General features: G+C 57.3%; 1 protein-coding gene across 1 annotated transcript in view; it reads right to left on the bottom strand.

Annotated features, from left to right (window-relative positions):
* The window catches only part of PPP1R13L (protein phosphatase 1 regulatory subunit 13 like), a 35754-nt gene that overhangs the window by 5705 nt on the left and 9430 nt on the right, over positions 1 to 20619 (bottom strand). Inside the window, exons 6-12 of the mRNA XM_090129868.1 lie at positions 20046 to 20110; positions 19301 to 19382; positions 18947 to 19144; positions 16101 to 16639; positions 11568 to 11705; positions 6910 to 7043; positions 4486 to 4652 (exon numbers count right to left, since the gene is read on the bottom strand). Coding sequence (XP_089985994.1) covers positions 4486 to 4652; positions 6910 to 7043; positions 11568 to 11705; positions 16101 to 16639; positions 18947 to 19144; positions 19301 to 19382; positions 20046 to 20110 — 1323 coding nt within the window. The remainder of the gene's footprint in view (positions 1 to 4485; positions 4653 to 6909; positions 7044 to 11567; positions 11706 to 16100; positions 16640 to 18946; positions 19145 to 19300; positions 19383 to 20045; positions 20111 to 20619) is intronic.

Raw genomic sequence — 20619 nt, 5'->3', positions numbered from 1 at the left:
GAGGATGAAATGGGGGGGGCACGAAGTGGGGGGGAAGAAATGGGGGGGAATAAATGGGGGGGGTGAAATGCGGGGGGGGGGCATGAAGTGGGGGGGAAGAAATGGGGGGAAGAAATGGGGGGGAAGAAATGGGGGGGGGTGAAATGCGGGGGGGGGCATGAAGTGGGGGGGAAGAAATGGGGGGAAGAAATGCGGGGGGGTGAAATGGGGGGGGGACGAAATGGGGGGGCCGAAATGGGGGGGGCACGAAGTGGGGGGGAAGAAATGGGGGGGGGGAAATGGGGGGGGCGAAATGGGGGGGGGGAAATGGGGGGGGCGAAATGGGGGGCGCACGAAGTGGGGGGGCCGAAATGGGGGGGAAGAAATGGGGGGGGGCACGAAATGGGGGAGGGCGAAATGGGAGGGGGGAAATGGGGGGGGGGCGAAATGAGGAGGGGGGGCACGAAATGGGGGGGGGCACGAAGTGGGGGGGGCAAAATGAGGAGGGTGGGGGGGCACGAAATGGGGGGGGCGAAATGAGGAGGGTGGGGGGGCACGAAATGAGGGGGGCGAAATGGGGGGGGCACGAAGTGGGGGGGGCAAAATGGGGGGGGCGAAATGAGGGGGCGGGGGGAGATGAAATGGGGGGGGCAAAATACGGGGGGGGACGAAATGAGGAGGGTGGGGGGGGCACGAAATGGGGGGGCACGAAGTGGGGGGGGCGAAATGGGGGGGAAGAAATGGGGGGGGGCGACATGGGGGGGGCACGAAATGGGGGAGGGCGAAATGGGGGGGGAAAATGGGGGGGGGGCGAAATGGGGGGGCACGAAGTTGGGGGAAAGAAATGGGGGGAAGAAATGGGGGGGGCACGAAGTGGGGGGGGCGAAATGCAGGGGGGGGCAAAATGGGGGGGGCGAAATGAGGAGGGGGCGGGGGTGGATGAAATGGGGGGGTCACGAAATGGGGGGAGTGAAATGAGGAGGGTGGGGGGGCACAAAGTGGGGGGGGGCACGAAATGGGGGGGAAGAAATGGGGGAGGCAAAATGGGGGGGGCGAGATGGGGGGGGCACGAAGTGGGGGGGGCGAAATGGGGGTGAAATGGGGGGGGCGAAATGGGGGGGCACGAAGTGGGGGGGGCGAAATGCGGGGGGGCGAAATGGGGGGGTGAAATGAGGAGGGGGGGCACGAAATGGGGGGGGGGCACGAAGTGGGGGGGGCGAAATGAGGAGGGTGGGGGGGGCACGAAATGGGGGGAGTGAAATGGGGGGGAAGAAATGAGGAGGGGATGAAATGGGGGGGGGACGAAATGAGGAGGGTGGGGGAGCACGAAATGGGGGGGGCAAAATGGGGGGGGCGAAATGAGGAGGGGGCGAAATGAGGAGGGGGCGGGGGGGATGAAATGGGGGGGGCACGAAGTGGGGGTGGGCGAAATGGGGGGGAAGAAATGGGGAGGGTGGGGGGGGCACGAAATGGGGGGGGAAATGGGGGGAGCAAAATGAGGAGGGGGAGGGGGCACAAAATGGGGGGAGCACAAAATGGGGGGGGCACGAAATGGGGGGAGCACAAAATGGGGGGAGCACAAAATGGGGGGGGCACGAAATGGGGGGAGCACAAAATGGGGGGGGCACGAAATGGGGGGCGGGGCGCGAAATGCGGGGGCACGAAATGGGGGGGCGAAATGGGGGGGGCAAAATGGGGGGGGTGGGGGCATGAATTGGGGGGGGCGAAATGAGGAGGGGGGGTGAAATGGGGGGGGGAGGAAATGAGGAGGGGGGTGGGGATGAAATGGGGGGGTGGGGGGGCACAAAATGGGGGGGTGAAATGGGGGGGGTGGGGGGCACGAAGTGGGGGGGGCACGAAATGGGGGGGGCGAAATGGGGGGGGGCACGAAGTGGGGGGGGCGAAATGAGGAGGGGGAGGGGGCACAAAACGGGGGGGGGGCGAAATGAGGGGGGGGACAAAAAAATGAGGAGGAGGGGGACACAAAATGGGGGGGTTAAAATGAGGGGGGGACGAAAGCCCCCAACTCGAGGCCCCCCCCCACGATAAGCCCCTCCCCCCACCATTAAACCCCCCCGGTGCCCCCCCCAATTAACCCCCCCCGTTCATTAACCTAATTAATTAACCCCCCCCATTCATTAACCCCCCCATTCATTAACCCCCCCTCGAGGCCCCCCCCCAATTAACCCCCCCAATTACCCCCCCCTCACGCCCCCCCCCACGATTACCACTCATTAACTAATTAATTACAGCTGAGGAACCCATAGGACTGCCCCATTAATTACCACTAATTAGCTAATTACCGCTCAGGTATCCATAGCGCTCCCCAATTAGCACTCATTAACTAATTAATTACTGCAGAGGAAGCTGTAGCACTCCCCACTAATTAGCACTAATTGGCTAATTACCGCAAAGGAAGCGGTAGCACTCCTCGCTAATCACCACTCAGTAACTAATTACCCACTAATTAACGCCCATTAATTAGCTAATTACCGCAGAGGAAGCCGTAGCACTCCCTGCTAATCACCACTCATTAGGTAACTCTCCACTAATGAGCACTAATTAGTGCTAATTACCGCAGAGGAAGCCGTAGCACTCCCCACTAATCACCACCAATGACCTACTTACCCCCTAATTACCCCTAATTAGCGCTAATTACCGCAGAGGAAGCCGTAGCACTCCCTGCTGATCACCACCAACTAACCAATTACCCCTAATTAGCGCTAATTACCGCAGAGGAAGCCGTAGCACTCCCCACTAATTACCTGTAATTAACTAGTTACCCCCTAATTAGCCCCAATTAGCGCTAATTACCGCAGAGGAAGCCGTAGCACTCCCCACTAATTACCTGTAATTAACTAGTTACCCCCTAATTAGCCCCAATTAGCGCTAATTACCGCAGAGGAAGCCGTAGCACTCCCCACTAATTACCTGTAATTAACTAATTAACCCCTAATTACCCCCAATTAGCGCTGATTACCGCAGAGGAAGCTGTAGCACTCCCCACTAATTACCTGTAATGAACTAATGACCCCCTAATTAGCCCCAATTAGCGCTGATTACCGCAGAGGAAGCCGTAGCACTCCCCACTAATTACCTGTAATGAACTAATGACCCCCTAATTAGCCCCAATTAGCGCTGATTACCGCAGAGGAAGCCGTAGCACTCCCCACTAATTACCTGTAATTAGCTAATGACCCCCTAATTACCCCCAATTAGCGCTGATTACCGCAGAGGACGCCGTAGCACTCCCCACTAATCACCACCAATTAACTAATTACCCACTAATTAGTGCTAATTACCGCAGAGGAAGCCGTAGCACTCCCCGCTAATCACCACCAATTAACTAATTACCCACTAATTAGTGCTAATTACCGCAGAGGAAGCGGTAGCACTCCTCGCTAATCACCACTCAGTAACTAATTACCCACTAATTAACGCCCATTAATTAGCTAATTACCGCAGAGGAAGCCGTAGCACTCCCCTCTAATTACCTGTAATGAACTAATGACCCCCTAATTAGCCCCAATTAGCGCTGATTACCGCAGAGGAAGCTGTAGCACTCCCCACTAATCACCACCAATTAACTAATTACCCACTAATTAGCGCTGATTACCGCAGAGGAAGCCGTAGCACTCCCCACTAATCACCACCAATTAACTAATTAGCCCCAATTAGCGCTGATTACCGCAGAGGAAGCCGTAGCACTCCCCACTAATTACCTGTAATTAGCTAATGACCCCCTAATTACCCCCAATTAGTGCTGATTACCGCAGAGGAAGCCGTAGCACTCCCCACTAATCACCACCAATTAACAAATTAGCGCCAATTAGCGCTGATTACCGCAGAGGAAGCCGTAGCACTCCCCACTAGTCACCACCAACTAACCAATGACCCTCTAATTAGCCCTAATTAGCCCCAATTAGCGCTGATTACCGCAGAGGAAGCCGTAGCTCTCCCCACTAATTACCTGTAATTAGCTAATGACCCCCTAATTAGCCCCAATTAGCGCTGATTACCGCAGAGGAAGCCGTAGCACTCCCCACTAATTACCTGTAATTAACTAATTACCCCCTAATTAGCGCCAATTAGCGCTGATTACCGCAGAGGAAGCCGTAGCACTCCCCACTAATTACCTGTAATGAACTAATGACCCCCTAATTAGCCCCAATTAGCGCTGATTACCGCAGAGGAAGCGGTAGCACTCCCCGCTAATCACCACCAACTAACCAATGACCCCCTAATTAGCCCTAATTACCCCCAATTAGCGCTGATTACCGCAGAGGAAGCCGTAGCACTCCCCGCTAATCACCACCAATTAACTAATTACCCACTAATTAGTGCTAATTACCGCAGAGGAAGCCGTAGCACTCCCCACTAATTACCTGTAATTAGCTAATGACCCCCTAATTACCCCCAATTAGCGCTGATTACCGCAGAGGAAGCCGTAGCACTCCCCACTAATCACCACCAATTAACTAATTACCCCCAATTAGCACTAATTACCGCAGAGGAAGCCGTAGCACTCCGCGTAGCCCTGCCGGTAGGGGTCGCACTTCTCGGCGGCGGTGCAGCCGTCGCTGTGGGTGGTGGCGAACAGCGCCGCGCCGTGCCGCACCAGCGCCACGCACAGCGCCGCGTCGTTGCACGAGGCTGCGCAGTGCAGCGGGGTCCTGGGGGGGGCGGGGGGAGGGGGGGTCAGAGGGGAAGTGGGGGGGGTTGGGGGGATGGGGGCGGGGGGGGGAACGGGGCAGTGGGGGGATGGGGGGGATGGGGGGAATGGGGGCAGCGGGGGGAATAGGGGCAATGGGGGCAATGGGGGCAATGGGGGCATTGGGGTGAATGGGGGCATTGGGGGCATTGGGGACAATGGGGGCAATGGGGGCAGTGGGGGCATTGGGGGCATTGGGGTGAATGGGGGCAATGCGGGCAATGGGGCATTGGGCGCAATGGGGTGAATGGGGTGAATGGGGGCAATGGGGTGAATGGGGTGAATGGGGGCAATGGGGTGAATGGGGGCATTGGGGGGAATGGGGTGAATGGGGGCATTGGGCGCAATGGGGTGAATGGGGTGAATGGGGGCAATGGGGTGAATGGGGGCATTGGGGGGAATGGGGGCAATGGGGTTGATGGGGGCAATAAGGACATCGGGCAGAAGGGGGGCAATGGGGGCACTGGGGTGAATGGGGGCATTGGGTGCATAGGGGGCACTAGGGGCAATGGGGTGAATGGGGGAATGGGGGGCAATGGGGTGAATGGGGGCAATGGGGGCATTGGGGTGAATTGGGGGCATTGGGGACATTGGGGTCAATGAGGGCATTGGGGGTAATGGGGTGAATGGGGGCAATGGGGGCATCGGGGGGCAGTGGGGTGAATGGGGGCATTGGGGGCATGGGGGTGAATAGGGTCAAGGGAGGCAATAGGGACATTGGGGACAATGAGGGGCAATGGGGGCATTGGGGTCAAGGGGGTAAATGGGGGCATTGGGGGGCAATGGGGACTTTGGGGGCAATGGGGTGGATGGGGGCGTTTGGGGGCGCTGGGGTAACGGGGCACTGCCAATGTCCCCATGCCCACCCTGACCCCATTGGTTCTATAGTCCCCATTGACCCCATTGACCCCAATGCCCCCATCGATCCCAAAGACCCCATTGACCCCAACACCCACACTGACCCCAGTGCCCCCATTGACCTCAATATCCCCATTAACCCCGATGTTCCCATTCACCCCATTAACCCCAATGTTCCCATTGACCCCAATGCTCCCATCGACCCCATTGAACCCAATGCCCCCACAGACCCTATTGCCCCCATCAACCCCATTGACCCCAATCTCCCCATTGACCCCACAGACCCCAATGACCCCTCAGACCCCAATGTCCCCATTGACCCCAATGCCCCCATTGCCTCCACTGACCCCATTGACCCCATCGACCCCATTGTCCCCATCGACCCCATTGACCCCACAGACTCCATTGCCCCCATTGACCCCAATGCCCCCATTGACCCCACAGACCCCAATATCCCCATCAACCACATTGACCCCAATGACCCCACTGACCCCAATATCCCCATCGACCCCATTGACCCCACAGACTCCATTGCCCCCATTGACCCCAATGCCCCCATTGACCCCACAGACCCCAATATCCCCATCAACCACATTGACCCCAATGACCCCACTGACCCCAATATCCCCATCAATCCCATTGACCCCAATCTCCCCATCATCCCCATTGACCCCAATGCTCCCATTGACCCCAGTGACCCCAATGTCCCCACTGACCCCAATGCCCCCATTGCCCCCATTGCCCCCATTGCCCCCAATGCCCCCATTGCCCCCAATGTCCCCATATCCCCCATTTCCCCCACTGCCCCCATCACCCCCAATGCCCCCTTTGCCCCCACTGCCCCCATTGCCCCCATTCACCCCCACTGCCCCCATTTCCCCCAATGCCCCCACTGCCCCCATTGACCCCATCGACCCCATTGCCTCCATCGACCCCATTGCCTCCATTGACCCCAATGTCCCCATCAACCCCATCAGCCCCATCAACCCTAATGCCCCCAATGCCCCCATTGCCCCCAATGCCCCCATTGCCCCCATTGCCCCCAAAGCCCCCATTGACCTCAATGCCCCCATTCACCCGCATTGCCCCCAAAGCCCCCATTGCCCCCAATGCCCCCATTGACCCCATTGCTTCCATTGACCCCAATGTCCCCATCAACCCCATCAACCCCAATACCCCCATTGCCCCCACTTCCCCCATTGCCCCCATTCACCCCCATTGACCCCAATGTCCCCATCAACCCTAATGCCCCCAATGCCCCCATTGACCCCATCGACCCCAATGTCCCCATTGCCCCCATTTCCCCCACTGCCCCCATCACCCCCAATGCCCCCAATGCCCCCTCCCCCCCCCCCGCCCACCATCCGTGGCTGTCGGCCGCGTTGACGTCGGCGCCGCGGCTGATGAGGAACTCGGCGACGGCGCGGTTGGCGCCGCAGATGGCGTTGTGCAGCGCCGTGATGCCCTCCTCGTTGGGCTGGCTGGGGTCCTGCAGCTGCGGGCGGCGCCAGGCCGCGTCCCTCATCCCGTAGAGCCACGTCCCATATCCCATAGAGCCACGTCCCATAGAGCCAGGTCCCATAGAGCCACGTCCCATAGAGCCAGGTCCCATAGAGCCACGTCCCACATCCCATAGAGCCACGTCCCATAGAGCCACGTCCCACATCCCATAGAGCCACGTCCCATAGAGCCAGGTCCCATAGAGCCACGTCCCACATCCCATAGAGCCACGTCCCATAGAGCCAGGTCCCATAGAGCCACGTCCCATAGAGCCAGGTCCCATAGAGCCACGTCCCACATCCCATAGAGCCACGTCCCATAGAGCCACGTCCCACATCCCATAGAGCCACGTCCCATAGAGCCACGTCCCTCATCCCGTATAGCCATGTCCCATATCCCATAGAGCCACGTCCCATATAGCCATGTCCCATAGAGCCACGTCCCACATCCCATAGAGCCACATCCCATAGAGCCATGTCCCATAGAGCCACGTCCCACATCCCATAGAGCCACGTCCCATAGAGCCACATCCCATAGAGCCACGTCCCACATCCCACAGAGCCACATCCCATATAGCCACATCCCATAGAGCCACATCCCATAGAGCCACATCCCATAGAGCCACGTCCCATAGAGCCACGTCCCTCATCCCATAGAGCCATGTCCCATAGAGCCACGTCCCATAGAGCCACGTCCCTCATCCCATAGAGCCACGTCCCATATCCCATAGAGCCACGTCCCACATCCCATAGAGCCACGTCCCATAGAGCCACGTCCCATATAGCCATGTCCCATAGAGCCACGTCCCATATCCCATAGAGCCACGTCCCATAGAGCCACATCCCATAGAGCCACGTCCCTCATCCCATAGAGCTACGTCCCATATCCCATAGAGCCACATCCCATAGAGCCACGTCCCACATCCCATAGAGCCACATCCCACATCCCATAGAGCCACGTCCCACATCCCATAGAGCCACATCCCACATCCCATAGAGCCACATCCCACATCCCATAGAGCCACATCCCACATCCCATAGAGCCACGTCCCTCATCCCATAGAGCCACGTCCCACATCCCATAGAGCCACATCCCACATCCCATATAGCCACGTCCCATACAGCCACATCCCATAGAGCCACGTCCCTCATCCCATATAGCCACGTCCCATATCCCATAGAGCCACATCCCATAGAGCCATGTCCCATAGAGCCACGTCCCACATCCCATAGAGCCACGTCCCATAGAGCCACGTCCCATATCCCATAGAGCCACGTCCCTCATCCCATAGAGCCACGTCCCTCATCCCATAGAGCCACGTCCCATAGAGCCACGTCCCTCATCCCATAGAGCCACGTCCCATATAGCCACGTCCCATATCCCATAGAGCCACGTCCCATATCCCTCATCCCGTATAGCCACGTCCCTCATCCCATAGAGCCACGTCCCATAGAGCCATGTCTCATAGAGCCACATCCCATAGAGCCACATCCCATTGAGCCACGTCCCATAGAGCCACATCCCATATCCCACATCCCATATAGCCACATCCCATAGAGCCACATCCCATAGAGCCACGTCCCATAGAGCCATGTCCCACATCCCATATCCCATAGAGCCACATCCCACGTCCCACATCCCGTATCCCACATCCCATATACCCACATCCTATATCCCGTATACCCACGTCCCACATCCCATATCCCACATCCCATACCCACATCCCACATCCCATATCCCACATCCCACATCCCATATCCCATACCCACATCCCACATCCCATATCCCACATCCCACATCCCATATCCCATACCCACATCCCACATCCCATATCCCACATCCCACATCCCACATCCCACATCCCATACCCACATCCCACATCCCATATCCCACATCCCATATCCCACATCCCGCATCCCATATCCCACATCCCGCATCCCATATCCCACATCCCATATCCCACATCCCACATCCCATATCCCACATCCCGCATCCCATATCCCACATCCCATATCCCACATCCCATATCCCACATCCCACATCCCACATCCCACATCCCATACCCACATCCCATATCCCACATCCCATATCCCATATCCCACATCCCACATCCCACATCCCATATCCCAAATCCCATATACCCATATCCCAAATCCCACATACCCACATCCCATATCTCAAATCCCATGTACCCACGTCCCATATCCCACATCCTACATCCCACATCCCATATACCCACGTCCCGTATCCCAAATCCCACATACCCACATCCCATATCCCAAATCCCACATACCCACGTCCCATATCCCAAATCCCATATCCCAAATCCCATATCCCAAATCCCATATACCCACATCCCATATCCCAAATCCCATATACCCGCATCCCACACCCCAAATCCCATATACCCGCACCCCGTATCCCATTTCCCCTATCCCCTATCCCATATCCCCAATCCTATATCCCCTCTATCCTATATTCCCTATTCCACATTCCATATCCCACATCCCTATATCCTATATCCCATATACCTGCGTCCCGTATCCCCTATCCTCTATCCCCTACCCCATAACCCCTATCCCATATCTGCTATCCCACATCCCTATATCCTATATCCCCATCTCATATCCCCATCCCATATCCCAAATCCCCTATCCCACATCCCACACATCCCCATATCCCATATCCCACACCCTACATCCCCCATCCCATACCCAAATCCCATATCTCATATCCTATATCCCCTATCCCATATTCCATGTCCCACATCCCCATATCCTATATCACATATCTCCATGTCCATATCCCAAATCCCATATTCCTTCCCCACACTCCCAAATCCCCCCAAATCAGCCCCCATATCCCCCCACATCCCCCCATATTCCCCCCATATCCCCCCCCCGACCGCCCCGCCCCATATGACCCCCCCATATGACCCCCCCATATAACCCCCCCAAACCCACCCCATATCTCCCCCATATCCCCCCCAAATCCCCCCACATCCCCCCATATCTCCCCAAATCCCCCCCAAATCCCCCCCACATCCCCCCATATCCCCCCCACGACCCCCCTGCCCCATACGACCCCCCCATATAACCCCCCCAAATCCCCCCAATATCTCCCCCCAATCCCCCCATATCTCCCCATATCGCCCCCCACGCCCTCCCCCCGTCCCTTATGCCCCCCCATATAACCCCCCCAAATCCCCCCCATATCAGCCCCCAAATCCCCCCCATATCTCCCCCATATCCCCCCCCCACGACCCCCCCGCCCCATACGACCCCCCCCATATGACCCCCCCATATGACCCCCCCAAATCCCCCCAAATCAGCCCCGAAATCCCCCCCACGTCCCCCCACATCCCCCCATATCCCCCCATATCCCCCCCCCACGACCCCCCCGCCCCATATGACCCCCCCATACGACCCCCCCATATAACCCCCCCCATATAACCCCCCCAAACCCGCCCCATATCTCCCCCATATCCCCCCTAAATCCCCCCCATATCACCCCCCCACGACCCCCTCCTGCCCCATACGACCCCCCCCCCCACGCCCCCCCCACCTCATTGACTGCCTGCTCCCCTCTCAGAGCCCCCCATACTCCCAAATCCCCCCCATATCCCCCTCAAATCCCCCCTATACCCCCATATCTCCCCATATCCCCCCCATATCCCCCCCCACCCCCCCCCCGCCCCGTATGACCCCCCCATATGACCCCCCACATATAACCCCCCCCATATCTCCCCCAAATCCCCCCCACATCCCCCCATATCCCCCCCATATTCCCCCAAATCCCCCCAAATTCCCCCATATCCCCCCATATCCCCCCCCCACGACCCCCCCGCCCCATATGACCCCCCCCATACGACCCCCCCATATGAGCCCCCCATATAACCCCCCCATATCTCTCCCAAATCCCCCCCATATCCCCCCACATCCCCCCTATATCTCCCCAAATCCCCCCCAAATCCCCCCATATCCCCCCCCACGACCCCCCCGCCCCATACGACCCCCCCATATAACTCCCCCCATATAACCCCCCCCAAATCCCCCCCATATCTCCCCCAAATCCCCCCAAATCCCCCACATCCCCCCATGTATCCCCATATCCCTCCCCAATGCTCCCCCATATCCCCTCAAATCCCCCCATATCCCCCCCACGACCCCCCCGCCCCATATGACCCCCTCCATATGACCCCCCCAAATCCCCCCCAATCCCCCATATACCCCCATATCTCCCCATATCCCTCCCCAATGTCCCCCCATATCTCCCCAAATCCCCCCCATATCCCCCCATATTTCCCCCCCCACGACCCCCCTGCCCCATACGACCCCCCCATACGACCCCCCCCATATAACCTGCCCCATATAACCCCCCCAAACCCGCCCCATATCTCCCCCATATCCCCCCATATCTCCCCCATATCCCCCCATATCTCCCCAAATCCCCCCCAAATCCCCCCATATCCCCCCCCACGACCCCCCCCTCCCACGCCCCCCCCCCCGCGCCCCCCCACCTCATTGACCGCCTGCTGCACCACGTCCAGCTCCCCGCTGAGCGCCGCGTCCAGCAGCAGCACCAAAGGGTTCAGGCGAACGCGGAGCCCCGAGCGGCGCCGGGGGGAGGAGGGCGAGCGGAGCGACGGGCGGAGCTCCTGGGGGGTGAAACAGAAACGGGGGGTAATTGGGGGGGTAATTAATTGGGGGGGGTTAATTAATTGGGGGGGTTAATTGGGGGGGTTAATTAATTGGGGGTGATGTAAGGAGGGGGAGAGGAGGGAGGAACGGAGCTCCTGGGGGAGGGGGTAAAAATGGGGGGGGGGCGTAAAAATAGAAATGGGGGGGGTTAATTGGGGGGGGGAAATGGGGAGTTAATTGGGGGGGTTAATTAATTGGGGGGGTTAATTAATTGGGGGGTGTAAGGGGGGGATGTAAGGAGGGGGAGAGGAGGGAGGAATGGAGCTCCTGGGGGGGGTGAAAATGGGGGGGGGGTTAAATAGAAACGGGGGGGTTAATTGGGGGGGATTAATTGGGGGGGGTTAATTAATTGGGGGGGTTAATTGGGGGGGTTAATTAATTGGGGGTGATGTAAGGAGGGGGAGAGGAGGGAGGAACGGAGCTCCTGGGGGGGGCAAAAATGGGGGGGGGCGTAAAAATAGAAATGGGGGGGTTAATTGGGGGGGGGAAATGGGGAGTTAATTGGGGGGGTTAATTAATTGGGGGGGCTAAGGGGGGGGTATAAGGAGGGGGAGAGGAGGGAGGAACGGAGCTCCTGGGGGGGGGCAAAAATGGGGGGGGGGGTAAAAATAGTAACGGGGGGGTTAATTGGGGGGGGTTAATTGGGGGGGTTAATTAATTGGGGGGTTAATTAATTGGGGGGGATGTAAGGAGGGGGAGAGGAGGGAGGAACGGAGATCCTGGGGGGGGGCAAAAATGGGGGGGGGGGCGTAAAAATAGAAACGGGGGGGTTAATTGGGGGGGAAATAGGGAGTTAATTGGGAGGGTTAATGGGGGAGGTTAATTGGGGGGTGTTAATTGGGCGGGGTTAATTGGGGGGGTGCAAGGGGGGGCTTTGGGGGGGTTAATTGGGGGTGATATAAGGGGGGTGAATGGGGGGGCATAAGGGGCACAATTGGGGTCTGTATGGGATCTATGGGTCCCTATGGGTCCCTATGGGTTCCTATGGGGTTTCTGTGGGGTCCCTATGGGTCCCTATGGGGTCGATGGGTCCCTATGGGTCCCTATGGGTCTCTATGGGTCTCTATGGGGACTCTATGGGTTCTATGGGGGTCTCTATGGGTCTCTATGGGTCCCCATGGGGTCTCTATGGATCTCTATGGGTCCCTATGGGGTCTATGGGGTCTCTATGGGTCTCTATGGGGCCCTACGGGTCCCTATGGGGTCTCTATGGGTTCTATGGGTCTCTATGGGTCTCTATGGCTCTCTATGAGTTCTCTATGGGTCCCTATGGGGTCTATGGTGTCGTATGGGGTCTCAATGGGGTCTCTATGGGTCCCCATGGAGTCTATGGGTCCCTATGGGTCTCTATGGGGTCTCTATGGGGTCTATGGGTCTCCCTATGGTCTTTATGGGTCTCTATGGGTCCCCATGGGGTCTACGGGTCTCTATGGGTCCCTATGGGTTTCTATGCGGTCTCTATGGGATCTGTATGGGGTCTGTGGGTCTCTATTGGTCCCTATGGGTCCCTATGGCTCCCTATGGGTCTCTATGGCGCCCTACGGGTCCCTATGGGGTCTCTATGGGTTCTATGGGTCCCTATGGTCTCTATGGCTCTCTATGGGGTCTCTATGGGTCCCTATGGGGTCTATGATGTCGTATGGGGTCTCTATGGGGTCTCTATGGGTCCCCATGGAATCTATGGGTCTCTACGGGGTCTGTATGGGGTCTACGGGTCCCTATAGGTCCCTATGGGTCTCTGTGGGGTCTCTACGGGTCTCTATGTGTCCCTATGGGGTCTCTATGGGTCCCTATGGGGTCTATGGGGTCTCTATGGAGTCTCTATGGGTTCTATGTGTCCCTATGGTCTCTATGGGTCCCTATGGGATCTATGGGGTCTCTATGGGTCCCTATGGGGTCTCTATGGGTCCCTATGGGGTCTCTATGGAGTCTCTATGGGTTCTATGGGTCCCTATGGTCTCTATGGCTCCCTATGGGGTCTCTATGGGTCCCTATGGGATCTATGGGGTCTCTACTGGGTCTCTATGGGTCCCTATGGGGTCTCTATGGGGCCCTATGGGTCCCTATAGGGTCTCTATGGGTCCCTATGGGATCTATGGGGTCTCTATTGGGTCTCTATGGGTCCCTATGGGTCCCTATGGGGTCTCTATGGAGTCTCTATGGGTTCAATGGGTCCCTATGGTCTCTATGGGTCCCTATGGGATCTATGGGTCCCTATGGGTCCCTATGGGGTCCCTATGGGATCTATGGGGTCTCTATGGGTCCCTATGGGTCTCTATGGGGTCTCTATGGGTCCCTATGGGTCTCTATGGGGTCTATGGGTCTCTATAGGTCTCTATGGGTCTCTATGGGGGTCTCCAATAGGGCCACATTTAGGGTCTCTATGGGGTCTATGGGGTCTATGGGGTCTCTATGGGGTCCCTATGGGGTCTACAGGTCTCTATGGGTCCCTATGGGTCTCTATGGGGGTCTCCAATGGGGCCGCATTTGGGGTCTCTATGGGGTCTGTACTGGGGTCTCTATGGGGTCTCCATTGGGTTCTCCATGGGGATCTCCAATGGGGTCTCCAAGGGGAACACATTTGGGGTCTGCAATAGGGCCACGTTTGGGGTCTCTACTGGGGTCTCCATGGGGTCCCCATTGGGGTCTCTATGGGATCCCTACGGTCCTCCAATGGGGACACATTTGGGGTCTCTGTGGGATCTCTATAGGTTTTCTATGGGTCTCTACGGGGTCTCTATAGGATTTCTATGGGGTCTCCAATAGGGTCTCTATGGGGTCTCCAATAGGGTCTCTATTGGGGTCTCTATGGGGTCTCCAATAGGGCCTCTATTGGGGTCTCTATGGGGTCTCTATGGGGTCTATATTGGGGTCTCTATAGGATCTCTATGGGGGTCTCCAATAGGGCCATTTTTGGGGTCCCTATGGGGTCTCCAATAGGATCTCTATGGGGTCTCTATGGGGGTCTCCAATGGGGCCACATTTGGGGTCTCTATGGGGTCTCCAATAGGGTCTCTATGGGGTCTCTGGGGGTCTCCAATAGGGTCTCTATTGGGGTCTCTATGGGGGTCTCCACTAGGGCCACATTTGGGGTCCCTATGGGGTCTCCAATAGGGTCTCTGTGGGGTGTCTATGGGGGTCTCCAATAGGGTCTCTATTGGGGTCTGTATAGGATCTCTATTGGGGTCTCTAATGGGGTCTCTATGGGGGTCTCCAATAGGGCCACATTTGGAATCTCTATGGGGTCTTCAATAGGGTCTCTATGGGGTCTCTATAGGATCTTTATGGGGTCTCTATGGGGGTCTCCAATAGGATCTCTATGGGTTCTCTACGGGGTCTCTATTGGGGTCTCTATAGGATCTCTATGGGGTCTCTATGGGGGTCTCCAATAGGGCTACATTTGGGATCTCTATGGGGTCTCCAATAGGGTTTCTATGAGGTCTCTATGGGGTCTCCAATAGGGCCACATTTGGGGTCTCTATAGGGTCTCTATTGGGGTCTCTATAGGATCTCTATGGGGTCTCTATGGGGGTCTCCAATAGGGCCACATTTGGGGTCTCTATAGGATCTCTATGGGGTCTCTATGAGTTCTCCAATATGGTCTCTTTGGGGTCTCTATACGATCTCTATGGGGTCTCTATTGGGGTCTCTATAGGACCTCTATGGGGTCTCTATGGGGGTCTCTATAGGACCTCTATGGGGTCTCTATGGGGTCTCCAATAGGGTCTCTATGGGGTCTCTATAGGATTCTATAGGGTCTCTATTGGGGTCTCTATAGGATCTCTATGGGGTCTCTATGGGGGTCTCCAATAGGGCCACATTTGGGGTCTCTATGGGGTCTCCAATAGGGTCTCTATTGGGGTCTCTATAGGATTCTATAGGGTCTCTATTGGGGTCTCTATAGGATCTCTATGGGGTCTCTATGGGGGTCTCCAATAGGGCCACATTTGGGGTCTCTATGGGGTCTCCAATAGGGTCTCTATTGGGGTCTCTATAGGATTCTATAGGGTCTCTATTGGGGTCTCTATAGGATCTCTATGGGGTCTCTATGGGGGTCTCCAATAGGGCCACATTTGGGGTCTCTATGGGGTCTCCAATAGGGTCTCTATTGGGGTCTCTATAGGATTCTATAGGGTCTCTATTGGGGTCTCTATAGGATCTCTATGGGGTCTCTATGGGGGTCTCCAATAGGGCCACATTTGGGGTCTCTATGGGGTCTCCAATAGGGTCTCTATTGGGGTCTCTATAGGATTCTATAGGGTCTCTATCGGGGTCCCTATAGGATCTCTATGGGGTCTCTATGGGGGTCTCCAATGGGGCCACATTTCGGGTCTCCCCCCCCCCCAACTCACCACCACAGTCGCCGGGCTGCTGCTCCTCTCCCCCCCCTCGTCTCTGCCACTTTTCTCCTCCCCCCCCCCAGCTGCAGCTCCGCTCCCTTCGTTCCCCCCGCCCTCATTTCCATCCTGGGGGGGGGGCTGGGGGGGTCGTTGATGATGAAGGAGCTGCGGGATCAGCTGGCGGTACTGGGGGGTCCTCCGCCCTATAGGGGGGGCTGTGGGGTTTTGTTCCATCGACCCCCTTCTTTTCAGGGGTCTGGGCATTTGGGTCAGAACCCGAAAAACCTCTTGGAATTCGGGGGCTTCGCGGACCCCCGGGGGGGGCAGGGGCTGCAACCTCGTAGGGCTGAGGGGGCGATGAAGGGATTCGGGATCGGAGCCCCCCGACCCTACAATTATTGGTGTCCCCCCCCCAACTCCTCCTCCTCCTCCCCCCCCTCCTCCTATAAAAGGGGATGGGAGAAAATCAGCTTCCGATTCGGGATCCGGATCCGATGAAATGAGGGGGGGGTCCGAAATTGGTTCCGGGAATGGGGGGGGGCGGCATTGAGCTGGATGGGAATTAAGGAAAAGGGGGGGGGGTTTAAATGGGGTGGGGGACATAAAGACCCCCAAAGTGACCCCCAAAACCCCATAACCCCCCATTATTCCCCATTACCCCCCCAAAACCCCATAACACCCCGAAAAAAACCCATAACCCCCCCCATTTCCCTCCATAGACCCTCATTACCCCCCAAAAAAACCCATAACCCCCTCATTGCTCCCCATTACCCCCCAAAAAACCCCATAACCCCCCATTACTCCCCACAACCCCCCAAAACCCCATAACGCCCCCATAGACCCCCATTACCCCCAGAGACCCCCATTACCCCACCAAAACCCCATAATCCCCCCCCAAAACTTCATAACCCCCCATTGCCCCCCATAGACCCCCGTTACCCCCCCAAAACCCCATAATCCCCCCCAAAACCCCATAAGCCCCCATAGCTCCCCATTACTCCCCATAGACCCCCATAACCCCCCAAAACCCCATAACCCCCCCTTACTCCCCATAACCCCCCCATTACTCCCCATTACCCCCCCCAAAACCCCATAACCCCCCATTATCCCCCACAACCCCCCAAAACCCCATAACTCCCCCATAGACTCCCATTACCCCGCAAACCCCATAAGCCCCCCCCAAAACTTTATCACCCCCCCATAACCCCCCATTACCTCCCATAGCCCCCCATAACCCCCCCAAAACCCCATAAGCCCCCCCCCGAAAAAGACCCCATAGCCCTCCATTACCCCTCATTGCCCCCCATAGACCCCCATAACCCCCCCCAAAAAAACCCACTGCCCCCATTATCCCCCCATACCCCCCCAAAAAAACCCCATAACCCCCCATAGACCCCATTACGCCCCCAAAAACCCCACAACCCCCCATAGACCCTCATAACCCCCCCCAAAAAACCCCATTGCCCACATTACCCCCCCACAACCCCTCCCCAAAGAACCCCCATTGCCCCCATAAGCCCCCATAGCCCCCCAAAAAACCCCATAAGCCCCCATAGACCCCTATAACCCTCCCCAAAAAAACCCCATTGCCCCCATAACCCCCCATAGACCCCCACAGCCCCCCCCAAAAAACCCCATAACCCCCATTACCCCCCATAACCCCCCCAAAAAACAACCCCATAACCCCCCATAGACCCCATTAGCACCCCAAACCCCCATAGCCCCCCCAAAAAACCCCATAACTCCCCACAGCCCCCCCAAAAAAGCCCATAACCCCCCCCCAAAAAATCCCATTGCCCCCATTACCCCCCCAAAAAACCATAACCCCATAGACCCCCATAACCCTCCCAAAAAAACCCCATAGCCCCCATAACCCCCCCATAGCCGCCCCCCAAAAAACCCCATAATCCCCCATAGACCCCCATTACCCCCCAAAAACCCCATAACCCCCCCCAAAAACCCCATTGCCCCCCATAGACCCCTATAAACCCCCCCCAAAAAAAACCCCATAACCCCCATTACCGCCCATAACCCCACCTAAAAAACCCGGAACCCCCCCCAAAAAAAAACCCATTGCCCCCATTACCCCCCACAGCCCCCCCCCAAAGAACCCCCATTGCCCCCATAGCCCCCCAAAAAAACCCCATAACCCCCATAGACCCCCATAACCCCCCCCAAGAACCCCCATTGCCCCCATTACCCCCCATAACCCCCCCCCCAAAAAACCCATAATCCCCCATTCCCCCCCAAAACCCCCATAGTCCCCCCCCAAAAAACCCTATTGCCCCCATAACCCCCCCATAACCCCCCCACAAAAAAAACCCCATTGCCCCCATTACCCCCATAGCCCCCCCAAACTCCCCCCCAAAATATCCCATAACCCCATAGACCCCCATAACCCCCCCAAAAAAAACCCCATTGCCCCCATAACCCCCCAAAAAACCCCCAGTGCCCCCATTGCCCCCCACAGCCCCCCCCCAAAAAAACCCCATTGCCCCCCCAAGAAAACCCCATAACCCCCCATAGCCCCCCCCAAAAACAAACCCCATAACCCCCCCCCCGAAAAAACCCCATTGCCCCCATTCCCCCCCAGAAAACCCCTATAAGCCCCCCCAAAAAAATGCATAACCCCCCATAGCCCCCCCCAAAAACAAACCCCATAACCCCCCCCGAAAAAAACCCCATTGACCCCATTACCCCCCATAACCCCCCCCAAAAAAAACCCATAACCCCCCATAGACCCCTATAAACCCCCCCCAAAAAACCCCACTGCCCCCCAACCCCGCCCCCAAAAAACCCCCATAACCCCCCACAGCCCCCCCCAAAAAAACCCCATTGCCCCCCCCCCCCCCGCTCACCGTCCGCTCCATGACTTTGCGCCAGAAACTTGGCGGGGGGGGGCCGACAAGACACAATTTGTGCCGCCCCCCCCGCAACGTTTCGTTGTGTTGTTGTTGTTGTTGGGGGGGGGGGCAAGAAATGAAAAGGTGGGAGGGGGGGGCCCGGATTTGCGCCCCCCCCCCCGGCTTCCCAAAAAGCGTTTTGGAGGCGGAAGATGAGAGAAAGGGGGAGGGGGGGGGGTTTGGTCGGTTGTTTTTTTTGGGGGGGGGCGGCGGGGGGGGGAGGAGGGGGGGGGACGGGGATGCGGGAAATCGGGGAGGAGCGACCGCCCCCCCCCCCCCCGCCGCCCCCCCCGCTGCCCCCCCCCCCTCCTCCCCCGCCCCCCCCCGCGACGAACGGCGGCGCTTTGAAACTGCGGGGCAACGTGGAGCTGCGGGAGCCGCCGGGGGGGGCCTGAAATGGAACGGGGTCATTAGCGGTCATTGGGGTCAGTGGGGGTCATTAGCGGTCATTGGGGTCACTAGGGGTCATTGGGGGTCATTAGCGGTCATTGGGGTCATTGGGGGTCATTAGGGGCATTAGGGGTCATTGGGGGTCATTAGCGGTCATTGGGGTCATTGGGGGTCATTGGGGGTCATTGGGGTCATTGGGGGTCAGGGGAATTAGGGGGAATTAGGGGTCATTAGGGGTAATTAAGGGTCATTAGGGGGAATTAGGGTGAATTAGGGGCATTAGGGGTAATTAGGGGTCATTAGGAGGAATTAGGGGTAATTGGGGATCATTAGGGGTCATTAGGATCATTGGGGGTCATTGGGGGTAATTAGGGGTCATTAGGGGTCATTGGGGATCATTAGGGGGAATTAGGGGGGTAATTAGGGGTAATTAGGGGTAATTGGGGGTTATTAGCGGTGTAATTAGGGGTAATTAGGGGTCATTAGGGGTAATTAGGGTTTTCATGGAGTCCTTATGGGGTCTTTATGGGGTCTTTATGGGGTGGCAGTTCAGGGGTCCTTTGGGGTCGTTATGGGGTCGTTATGGGGTCCCTATGGGGTCCCTATGGGGTCGTTATGGGGTCCCTATGGGGTCCCTATGGGGTCTCCTTATAGGGCCGCCCACCTTTCCCCCGTCCAGCGCCGTTTCCCTCCAGGGCTGCAGCGCCACGCGGTGCCCCTCAGCGCCACCTATGGGGGCACCAGGAGTACCCCTAATTAGCCGCCCTAATTAGCCGCCCTAATTAACCGCTCTAATTAACCGCCCTAATTAACACCCCCAATTAACCCCCCCCTAATTAACCGCTCCCCAATTAAACCCCCCCAATTAACCCCCCCAATCAAAGCCCCCTAATTAACCCCCCTCAGTTAACCCCCCCTAATTAACCCCTTGTAATTAACCCCCCCAATTAACACCCCTAATTAACCCCCCAATTAATCCCCCTAATTAACCCCCATAATTAACCCCCATAATTACCCCCACAATTAAGCCCCCCTAATTAACCCCCCCCAATTAAAGCCCCCAAATTAACCCCCCTCAATTAACCCCCCCTTAATTAACCCTCCCAATTAGCCTGCCTAATTAACCCCCCAATTAACCCCCCAATTAAACCCCCCCAATTAAACTCCCTAATTAACCCCCCTAATTAACCCCCCCAATTAACCACCCTAATTTACCCCCCCAATTAAACCCCCCAATT

The sequence above is a fragment of the Phasianus colchicus genome, chromosome 38 (genome assembly GCF_987193195.1).
Source record: "Phasianus colchicus chromosome 38, bPhaCol1.hap1.1, whole genome shotgun sequence".
Taxonomy (NCBI): domain Eukaryota; kingdom Metazoa; phylum Chordata; class Aves; order Galliformes; family Phasianidae; genus Phasianus; species Phasianus colchicus.
The sequence above is the reverse complement of the archived record's forward strand: the minus strand, read 5'-3'. Positions and strand labels throughout refer to the sequence as shown.